The sequence below is a fragment of the Vicugna pacos genome, chromosome 21 (genome assembly GCF_048564905.1).
Source record: "Vicugna pacos chromosome 21, VicPac4, whole genome shotgun sequence".
Lineage (NCBI taxonomy): Eukaryota > Metazoa > Chordata > Mammalia > Artiodactyla > Camelidae > Vicugna > Vicugna pacos.
The window spans coordinates 23,356,011-23,367,124 of record NC_133007.1 but is presented as its reverse complement, the minus strand read 5'-3'; the positions used below and the strand labels follow the sequence as shown (position 1 = coordinate 23,367,124).

Below are 11,114 nucleotides of genomic sequence, written 5' to 3'. Positions count from 1 at the left end.
CATGCCCCTTGGTATTTATTCAATACTGATTGAATGATTAAGAGAGAACTGAAATCTAAGAGAATTGATTTATATTCTAAGTTACTTGCGTCTTTGAGCTGCTTTCTTTGCTGTGAAGAATGTCGATTATTTCTCAAATTCATTAATTTTCTTTGGAGCTTTTGTCTTTCCTGAACCTAAAGATTAATGGCTTTCATTAATTCTGGAAAATTCTCAGCCATTACTTACTTCTTCAAATGCTTCCTCTTCTCATTATGTGTTTTGTCTTCTAATGAAATTCTTATTAGGCTTCTTTTGGATTTCATTTTAGCTGTCATATCTCTTAACTTCTTTTTTCCATATCCAACAGCTCTGTAGCTCTGTATTGCACTATCGGAAATTCTTCAGATCTCCCAGTTTAGATATATTTAAAAATTGCTATCTCTTTTGGTTGCTTAATCCATGCATTGAGTTTTTAATTACAGTATGTAGAATATTTATTTCTAGAGGCTTCATCTGCCTGGTAGTTTTGGTAATGTCTCTTTCTCTTCTGGTGTTACTTCTTTTTGTATCTCTAAGCTTTTAAGATATCGTTTCCTCTATGAGTGATTTCTTGAGAGAGCTAAGCTATCGTTTGTTTGCTTGCCTCCTTCCATTCACGATGAATCATTTCTGTGTTCTCTAATTTTGGATTGTGGCCTCATATTAGGAAAGACTTTATGTGTGGAATCCTTTGCAGCTTGAGTTGGAGGTGGTTCTCTTTGCTTTAAACTTCACCAAGTATCACAGAGATATCACAAGCTTGGAATCACCTTTTACTTTAACTTATTGGATTGTGTATTCCAGGATCACACAAGTAGAATATTTTTGCGCTCCAATCTCAGACTTGTGATTAATTGTGAGTAATTCTTAGAATGAGAAACAAACAAACAAACAAGCCAATATTCAGTGAATACACAGACAAGCGTGCTTCTTTCCCTGTACAATTAGGTGGATTTTTTTCGAGTCCATTTTGTCACTGAGATGAGAGTATAACAAAAACCTTGGCTGCAAATTTCCCTTTGTTTGCCTGGTCTCGAGGCCTTATCTCTTGATCTAAGTGACCACAATAACCAGACCCCTAGGAAACCCACACAACGTTGTGTGTGCCCAAGTGTTGGTTTCTGTCTGCCTCTCTGGCTTCCTGTTTCGGCTTTCTTTGGTACCCTAGGGGGTTTCCCTTATTTCATCATGAGTGCAGCTCTGTATTCAAAAAAGAGTTGAAAGGCATCTTAAATCTTGCATTTTTGGGTCTTTGTATTACATGTCTTTTCAAGTTATGCAGTGTGCCATCTAGCCAGAAATAGCATCCATAACTGTGTTTTATATATTTACACACGGAAATTCAAGCATTTCATGAGAAGACCATGCTTTAGGTTTGCAAGTGAGTCAGAAAGGAAGGACTGAGATTAGATAGAGTGGGTAGGGACCATGAGAAGATGGAGGGGAGGTCCCGGGGGCTGAGATAGAGGCTAAGTGGAGATGACTGGGAAGACATGGAGGAGTGAGAAAGAAGGAGGGAGAAGCAGGGTGGGGAAAGAGGAGAGCACATGGGGGGAAGGAGCCGCAGGACAGTGAGACACAAGAATGCTGGAGCCAAAAGTCATATTGGAAAATATTCAGTTCTTCAACCCAGCCGTTTTCCAGATAAGGAAACTGAAGCCAGAATGCTGATGTGATTTCTCCAATTCATTGTATCCATCTGGGGGTTCATCTTAACTCTCAGTCAGGAGCTCTTTTTAGAGGAAAAGATTTGCTGGGAGTGAGAGAAGCACACAAACTAGATGCAGGAATTGCTGCTGGAGGCCTGAAAGGTGAGAGACACGCTCGACACAGAGTGGTAGGGAAAATGAGGTCCGTACAAGGCAGACGGTAGAAGAGAGTGGATTTCTCCAGCAGGGGAGATGAGGTTTCTGTGGGTGGGGAAGGAGGATGTCTGGTGAGTGTGTGAGACCCTGTGGGGAGGGGAGCTCACATCTGGGTCCTGAGAAGGGCTTTCCAGGGGAGGGCGGAATTCAAGAGCTGTGAGGGTGTTTGGAGGAGCATCAAGTAAGAGCTGTGAGAGAGAACAAGAGCATGCTGGTGGCCTGAGCACCAGTGAATGGAGAAGAAGAACCCCAGGGAGGTCTGGCGACACAGGGAGGAAAGCTGGACTCCAGGGAATAGCTGAGATGGCCTGCCTGCCTGAGTTCTAATCAGGGTGTGTCCCACCCATCCCAGTCTTCTTCTCTGGGGTTTTCTGGTCCAGGGAGCACACATCAGCAGTGACCTGTGTAGCCATCTCCGTCTCTCTCAATTCCTTAATTTTCTCCCCCATCCCCCCGCCCCCATTTTATCTCTCAGTGTTAGCCTCCAGTTCTGCCCTTTCTCAGTGCCCCGAGTTCTCAGTGTCCCTCAGCCAGCTCCTGGGAAGCCCCTCTCCTTTCTCCTCTGACCCTCATCCACCACAGCTGAGTGCACAGTCAGGAGTGGAGCTGGCTGGGAAAGCTGCAGGTCCGCAGTGGGACCACAACCCGAGTATCAGCTGCTTCCTCCTTCCCGATGGGGAGCAATTCTGCCCACAGGCGCTGTGCTCACGAGGCTTGTGGCTCTGCTCTACTTCTCTTTCCAATCTCTTCCTCCTCCCCTCCCGCCTCTGCCTCCCTCCTCTTCCTCTTCCTCTCCCCCTCCTCCTCCTCCTCCTCTTTGCCTCCCCTCTGCTCCCTCCTCCGTCTGTTATGTCCCTTGGTGTCTCTGACCAGCTCCCAACCCATTGGTCCCAGACCTACATTCCTCATTTAACTCTCTCCTCTCTCCACTACTCAAACTCAAGCTGCCTCCTCCTCGCTTTTCCCAGTCCACACTGAAGGGCATAAGCCCTGGTGATTACATAATTTTAGGGGACCCAGTGCAAAATATAAATGTTGGGCCTCATACTTACGAAGGAAGAAAAAGTGCTTTTAATGATTCTAAAATACAAACCTAAAATAGAAACCTTTCTTTTTTTTTTCTTTTTCTTTTTTGAGTTTAGCCTCTCTCTCTTTCTCTCTCTCCCTCTCTCTTCTCAATCCATCTGGTGGAATTTTCTGGTTTATTTGTTTTTTTTTTAATTGAAGTATAGTCAGTTACAATGTGTCAATTTTTGGTGTACAGCACAATGTCTTAGAGATGTTTATTTGTTTTAATTTGCTAATGTCACTCTCTTGGGCAAAGGGACTCATAGGGCAAGTGTTGACCCTCTTAGGCACCTGGTGGCTCCTCTCCCTTTGTTTTTTTTGTGTATGTGTTTAATAATTTTTGGTCACTTCCTCCATTGCCTGCTACCTGCTCGGGAGAAGGAGTAGGGGCATTATCTGTATTCTGGGTCAGTCTCGTTCTTAGGCGGATGCATTGGCTTTGAGTTTTGGTATTTGGACCATCTAAGTGTTCCTTAATAGTTGAGGTGCAGCCTCTAATAGTTGAGGAGACGCTGTTTTAGGGTCCCTTCCCCACCTTTCTTCTTCCTCCAGCTGCTGTGTGTCTTCACCTGTGTCCTGAAGGCAATAAATAGAGCTTTTAACCCTTGCACCCCTCCCCACCCTGTCCCTCTCCAGGTTAAGTCTTCCCCATGTAGGAGATGGGGAGAAAGATCTGGTAGGTGCCTCCTGCCTGTCTCATGCAGTAGCTGCTTTCAAACCTCCTGCTTGTGCCGTGAGAATTTCTCTGTCTTGTACAGGAGCCCCTGGTGAGGTCCATGGGAAAAAAACCTAGAGATACAAGTGAGTTTCTCGTGTCTATGACTCTCAGGGGTTCTATATACTCATGTTTCCTTTAGTAATTTGTTAACAGTTTTAGCTGAATTATTCTTACTGGCCTATATAACATTGAGCATCTGTCCCAAGTAAGCAAGGGTTTATACCCCCCGTTTCCTTGGAGGAGTCTGTCTTTCCCTAGATTTTGGGTTATTTGGCTTCCCTGATACTTCAGTTGTTGTGATGGGTTCGAGGAAATTTGTGATTTTGGTAACCCAGCTTGTAAAATTTGCAAGTATTCAAGTGAAGCTCTTTGTAGATTTCTATGTTCTAATGTTAACTTTCCAAAATGTTTTCTTCCTTGAGTTAGCATGAGATAATTTCCTTTTACTTATAAACCAAGAAATAACAAAATAAATAGCCAAAGTACACTTATCCAGGTGATAAAAAGCACAAACGATTATTTAAGAGCCTTTAAACAGTTATAAACACCATGAAAGAGGAAGGCCAGCATGTCCAGGAGAGACCAGCTTGGGGTAAGGCAAACATAGAACATTCAAGCAAGACCAGTAAGAAGAGAATCTTGGATAAATGGTTTCCAAATACTCTATTAACTTCACTTCCTACAATTATCAGTGTTTTTTCATTATAGACATTGACCCAAAACAAATGGACTGACAAATATTTCTCCAGCAAAGACAGGTTTATTCAGAATCAGCAGAGTTGCAGTTTGGGGTCTGCAACCACGGGGAGCCACATGAAAGCTAGAGAGCTCTCCCTTCAGGTTTCTCAACTCAACTTAAATGAGATTTTTGTTTATTCATTTTTCACATCAGTAATAGGAGATTTACAGCAGGACCCTTTGGGTTAACTTCATGCTTACTAGCATATACTTTATCCTGAGTAAAAGTGTATAAGTTTCTCATTTTATCAAGTAGGTTACAAATAATGCTTTCTGATGGCTTTAAAATGTTTTTATGTTGGAGATCGTCCTAATTTTAAAAAATATTGGATGCCTTTACTGAATTATGCAATTACTCAAAAATATTCATGGAGCACGTATCACTTGCCAGGTACTCTGTTAGGGGTTGGGGGTCCAGTAAAACAGGGGCTGTTAATAATGAGAAAGCCACAGGCTCAAAATGGCATCACTTGAGCTAAAGCCCAGGAAATCAAACCTAGATTCAATACGTGACTTAACCGCAGTTTCAACCTTCCCCAGAAATGTAAACGTAATCAACCAGCTTGGATGTTCTGGTCAGCACCAAGGAGGTCATCTGTCAGGGAGGCCCTCTCCTGTCCCGGGGGAAGAAGAAGCAATCTGCATGATAAAGTCCTTGCCACTCCCTTCCCCCTCAAAAGATGTCCTGGCCAAAAAATGACCCTTTCTTTTCTTTTCCACTTCCTTTGTCCCATAAAAATGTTCCATTTTGTACTGTTTCTCTGTGTGATGGATAGGAAGTTGCCCAATTCATGAATCCCGGAATAAGGCCAATTAGATCACCAAGTTTTCTCAGTTGATTTTTTTCGTTGTTAACAGGATATAGATCTAACACCCCAAGGCAACATCTGAAGTCAAGATCCTGAGTGGGCAAACAAAACAGTTAAGGGTCAGCTCTTTAGAAAATATTGCTTCAAGCAAGCTTTTATTTATTTATTTTTTGTCTAGAGTCTAATATTATAATAAGTCTCAGCACACTAAGGTTTATATGTCTTGTTTTATGTGTTTTTATTCCCAAGTAGACTAAAATCTCCTTGAATAAAGTGATTGCGTTGTCAACCACTGTACGTTCACAAGTGTAACAAGATGCTCGAGTCCAGGCTAAGTGGCTGTTTGGTGAGTGAGTATCTGTCAATGCAAGTCAAAGAGAGGGCGTTTTCCTGTGTATGTGCCAATGTTCCTGTGGTCTCTGTGATGGCTACTGGTCCCTCCCTAAAATTAACGGAGAATATGTGATGGATTATACTGTTTCTCAGGGCGATCATAAGGGATTCTGAAAAAGCTAATAAAGCAAACAAAAGAGAGTAAGAGATGTGAATGAGAGGAGGAGGGGGTGAGGAAAGGGAAGAGAATATCTGAGGAAATAATCAAAAAGGCAGAGAGGAAGACAGAAGGACAGAAAGGGGCAGGGGCTTGCGAACCTTAGCCAGGCCACTGGGAAAACATTTAGTTTCATGCCTGTATTGTATGAATGAGAAAAGAGGCCTTAAAAGCACACTGACTTTTCAATACCACCTAAGACTTGGTCCATAGCAGCTAAATTAGGGGACGGTGAACAGGATGGAAGCTGGCGACAATAAGAGAAGCTTAAAGCCAGAAAGGAGATTCAGGACAGGAGTGGAAATGAGCATCTGAGTAGGTGGTGCAGGGTTTAGGGAAGGAGCAGGCTTTCTTTCTTTTTTTTTTTTTTTTCAGACGTTGACTAAAGGGAAGGTTGGTCTGTTGGTAGCAGAAGGAAGTCAGAACAGAGGTATTGTGGGGTAGGTTTGTTCAGAACAGAAACCAAAGACCAATTTTTCTGAGCAAAAGAAAAAACATCTGCAAATGAAATGCTGTTTCTGCCGCTTCCATTGCTGCTGGCTCTCCTCCCAGGTGCTGACAGCGAGGACGGTAAGAGCTCTGGCAGCTGCCCAGTTGGGTGCAAGAAGGGGTGTGTGTGTGTGTGTGTGTGTGTGTGTGTGTGCGGTGGTTTCCCCAACCTGGAGGTTGATGGGATCAGGTAAGTTTCACTCCAGCATCCCTGACTCGAGGTCCCTGTGCGCTTTTGAAGGTTGTATACACCAGATGGGACCCTGAGGCAGGCAAATTTCTATGGTTTCGCTCTTCTTTAGATACGAAGTTTCCCCTCTGTGGCACCTTTCCTTCTCCATTTTCTCCTTCTCAGTGCCCTTTCTCATCTCTCTGTTCTTTTCCCACAGGCTTCCAGGAGCCAGTCTCCTTCCACGTAATGGGGATCTTATCCTTTTACAACCGTTCCTGGGAACAAAATGTGGGCTCGGGTTGGTTGGGTGAGTTGCAGACTCAGGGCTGGAATAGCAGCTCTGGCACTATCATTTACCTGTGGCCTTGGTCCAGGGGCAACTTCAGCAACGAGGAGTTGACAGAGGTGGAAACGCTGTTTCGTACATTCTTCATTAACTGTGCTCTGACATTTCACAACCGCATCGTTCAATGGCAGCTTAAATGTAAGTTCAGGTTCTTCAGTGAGGATTGGGGATATGGGGTGTGTGTGTGTGTGTCAATGAGTTTCTTATTCCTCTGAGAAACAGCCTGCACTCATTTCTGAACCTTCTCTCTCCCGAGCGTACCTCCCTCATTGACCGCAGGCTTGTGCTCTATCACCTTCCCTGAGTGCTCACCTGTGACCGCCCCTCTCCCTGGTCTCCAAGCACATGCTCTCAGCTTCCTCACTCTATGACCGATGCCTTAAGGTGTGGTTTCCTCCCCCATGTAATCTCTTCGACAATCTCTGTCTATACATTCAGTGTAACCTAGAGCATTCCAAACAGCCAAGGTTATTGTAATCCCATCTCTCTCACACTGAGTCCTTCCTTATCCTCTCACTCACACCGTTTACATTGTCTTCTTCAAACACTTTGCGCCGTCCTTTTTGTCATTCATCTCCTTCTGCATCCCTAATTACCACCAGTTCTCCTTTTCTGAACCTCTGATCAAACACATTTTTGCTTTTTGTTCAAATTTTCTAAACTCCTCCCTTCTGCTTCTTTCATTTTTTGATGTTAAAATTTTATTTTATCTTTTCACTCCTTTCCTCTAATTTACAGCCCCTCTTCCCCAGATCCTTTTGATATACAGGTAGCAGGAGGCTGTGAGCTGCACTCAGGGGAAGCCTCTGTAGGCTTTGTGCATATTGCTTATCAAGGATCAGAGTTCCTGAACTTCCAGAACAATTCATGGTTGCCCTCTCCAAAGGGTGGAGATAGGGCTAAACTTGTCAGCAGTCTATTCAATTTGGACCAAGACAACCTGGAAATAACACAGATGCTGCTCAGCGACACCTGCCCACGTTTCCACCTGGGTCTTCTTGATGCAGGGAAGGCACATCTCCAGCGACAAGGTCAGTCCTACACCTGCCTTCGAAGAACTTTCTGTTCTAAAATCACCTATCCCACCATGCCCTTCCAATTTAGGACAAGAAGGAGGCAAGGGGGAGAGGGGATAATGGGTGGCAGGTTCCTAGAGGCGGGAAAGGTGTGTCTGTCTAAAGTGACCTTAGAGTCTGCCTCAGAGTCCTCATCTGATGTCTCTCCTGTCCTTGGCAGTAAGACCAGAGGCCTGGCTGTCCCCTGGCCCCAGTCCTGGTCCTGGCCGTCTGGTGCTGGTTTGTCATGCCTCTGGCTTCTACCCAAAGCCTATTTGGGTGACGTGGATGCGGGGTGAACAGGAGCAACAGGGCACTCAGAGAAGTGACGTCGTGCCTAATGCCGACGGGACGTGGTATCTTCGGGTGTCCTTGGAAGTGGAAGCCAGAGAGGCTTCTGGCCTGAGCTGCCGGGTGAGACACAGCAGTCTGGGGGACCAGTACGTCGTCCTCTACTGGGGTGAGCAAGGACTGGGGCCCGGCTGGGAATGCGGGTAGGTAGTCCTTGAGCTGAGGACGAGAGTTAGATGACATTTTGAAATCTAGGGATTCCAAACTGAAGACGAATACAAATAAAAATAAGTAATATGTGGGTTGACGATGAGAGCCCTACAGACATAGGAAGATGTTGCGCTTAAAGAAGGAATCGTCTCTGAGGGAGGAGGAGAGAAGAAATAGGGAGAAAGGAGTCTAGGGAGCCAGACACTGGAATGAACAAAGGAGGAGCAGGGACATGCAGTGAAATGACACCACTGTGTGCACCCGGATCCACAGTGCACCGCAGCTCCGTGGGCTGGATCTTCCTGACAGTGACGGTGCCCCTGCTGCTCCTGCCAGGTCCTGCCTTTTGGGTTCGGAGGCGCCAGTGAGTTCTCCGTGTCCATCCTTCCTGCTCTTTTCCCCACTCCCCACTTGTCTGCCCATCTTTGTTTTCTGTCTCTTTCCTCAGTGCTCCTCCCCCCAGAGCCCTCCCTCTTCCCCCTCAGGTGTCCCCTACACCCCATGTCGAGTGACTTCCGTCTCTTTTCTTCCCAGGACACTCTATCAACCTGCAAGCTCTCGTCTCCCTTTGGAATGAGATGCCAGCAGCTCAGGAGCTCACAGCCCGGTGATGCTGGCCTTCAACTATCTGTGTACAGCTTTTCTTGTTGTTGTTTTTATTTCTGCTTAATAATCAGTTGTCACTATGAGCAAAGTGTGATTTTGCAGGATTTGTGGTTCTAGCCTGGGTTATTGGGCTTTAAAGTTCAAAATTTAAATTCCAAATGTAGGAGGCCCTAGGGACACTCACATGTTCAATTATGAATGGATTATCAGGCGTATTTCAGATGTCACTTCCTCCAGAGAGCCTTCCCTGATTCACAGGTGGAGGCAGTCTCTGCCTTGTCTGAACTCCCATCACAGTTTGACTGGACCTTGTTAAATGTCCTCCTCACTTCAGACCCTTCATTGTGCCTATTTAGTCCTGTTTTCCCCTTCTAATTTTTAAGCTTCTTGACAGCAGAGTGCATGTCTTTTTACCATTTGTATCCTTGGCAATGTGTCTTCCCCGCACTTAATACGTTCTCAATAAATTCCGTGCTGCACTTACGCTGACTTTATAGTCTTTGAAAATTCTTTTCCTTCCTGTCATCTTTGTAGTAGTTGAGACATTTGTTCCTCTTCTCGTTAAATGTGTTGTCACTCGGCCAAGAGACATGACACTTTCTTAGTTCCTTAGTGATTTCTCTAAGGAGAAACACAGTTGTGACTCTGATTGTTCTTATTATTTTACTCTCAAGAACTATTGCGGTGAAAGTATTGCTTCAAGTATTGTAAACAGAAAGAGGAAGGCAGAGTGTGGTCCCGTATCATTCAGGGTGGCTCAGGGACAAGGAGCAGATTTATCACCTGGGAGCTTGTCAGAAATATGGAATCTTGGACCTCACCTTAGACTTACCAAACCATAATCTGAATTTTATGAAATCAGCAGGGGTTTCATAGAGGCAGTAACATCTGAGAAGCAGTGATGGGGTGACGCCTGAGAGGCAGTAGTGTGAGTGTGTCCCTGAAAGAAGCAGATGAGCGATAAAAGAGAACAAGAGTGCTGATGCTCAGCACTGAAGGAGATGACATACAGCATGCTCACTACTCACGGATGCTGTGCTAAAGCCACAGGAGACACTGACTTAGTGAAACCCTTGTCATTGTTCCTACGGGACATATAGGGTTAGGTTCCAGTGAGCTTCTGGTCACCAGATTTTTGTCAATTAATGAACACATAGCCTTGTTTTATGTGTGTTTCTGTGTATATGTATTTGAAAATGTTTACTTTATTACGTACAGTATTTTTTAATAATAAAACGCCTGCCAGGAAGTGTTTAACCTGTTCCTGACCCTGGGTAATGGGATCATAAATGTGTTTGGCTTTCAGCCCCACAGCTGCACTGTCCTCTATGCTTTTAAAAACAGCAAACAGCCACCAGTCATCATCTGATGAAGCCACCAGTCTGGCTCCTTTTCCACCTCGTCCAGAGCTTCAGCAGAGCGTTATGGACGTGACCTTAGCACTTTCTGGATGTCCCATCTCCTGATCACTTTACGAAAATGGAGATCAGTGAATTTCCTGTCCTTTTGCTGGGTTTCCTGCCCCGTTGATTCATTACCAATGAACTCACGGCCCGCAGCCCTATGACTCACCCCTGAACAAAGCGCATGTACACGTGCATTTTCTCCGTAAGGCACATCCCAGCCTTCCTGAGTGCGGGGAGCACTGGGCAGCACCTCAGCGATCTGCTTCAGGGCCGCCCTAAACAGCCAAGCACCAACAGACAGCACAGAAATGCAGACACCCCCCACCCACCATAGACACCTACACAGTCCCAGGTAACCAGTGGGCCCTGGAGGGACCAAACGTGCTGGTGTTCCTCCGTCCCAGCCTCGACCCCTTGGACTTGTTCCCTCCCAGGACCTGTAACTAAGTGAGGTCCTGCCAGACCGGAGTCCTGGGTTCCCCGCCCCTTGGGGACAGGAATGGGCATGTCCAGGAGGGCTGGGGGCCACTGAGATGTTCCACTGTTTTGTGTATTGTTGCTTCTGTACCACAAACTGTATAAAATAGGGGTTTGTTGCAAAAAAATTCTTAGCAGTGAAAATTGTTGTATTTTAGTTTATAAAAGGATGGCTTTCTCTTCCATAAAGTTTATACTGAGCAAAATTAGCAGGTAGAAAATTGAGAGAAGTATTTGAAGTTTTAAAAATAAATTTCATACATACATATAAAAATCTATTTCATACCTATATA

General features: G+C 45.1%; 1 protein-coding gene across 2 annotated transcripts; it reads left to right on the top strand.

Moving 5' to 3' along the window:
* Positions 1–5,468: 5,468 nt before the first annotated feature.
* LOC140688074 (T-cell surface glycoprotein CD1a-like) lies at positions 5,469–9,427 on the top strand. 2 transcript variants are annotated; one of them, XM_072946313.1, is made up of 7 exons: positions 5,469–5,565; positions 6,145–6,339; positions 6,648–6,914; positions 7,529–7,807; positions 8,013–8,291; positions 8,606–8,696; positions 8,867–9,427. In XM_072946313.1, exons 2-7 carry the CDS (start codon positions 6,279–6,281, stop codon positions 8,907–8,909), a joined length of 1,020 nt encoding a protein of 339 aa, XP_072802414.1. In that variant the 5' UTR covers positions 5,469–5,565; positions 6,145–6,278; the 3' UTR covers positions 8,910–9,427. The 2 variants fall into 2 exon arrangements, with proteins under 2 accessions (XP_072802414.1, XP_072802415.1); XM_072946314.1 differs by lacking the exon at positions 5,469–5,565 and having other exon boundaries at positions 6,139–6,339.
* Positions 9,428–11,114: the final 1,687 nt, after the last annotated feature.

Bases quoted from the DNA above. Each gene is read 5' to 3' on its own strand.
- LOC140688074 (XM_072946313.1), top strand. From the start codon at position 6,279: ATGCTGTTTCTGCCGCTTCCATTGCTGCTGGCTCTCCTCCCAGGTGCT. The intron at 8,292-8,605 runs GTGAGCAAGGAC...CCGGATCCACAG, and splicing joins GTACGTCGTCCTCTACTGGG to TGCACCGCAGCTCCGTGGGC. The intron at 8,697-8,866 runs GTGAGTTCTCCG...TTTTCTTCCCAG, and splicing joins TTTTGGGTTCGGAGGCGCCA to GACACTCTATCAACCTGCAA.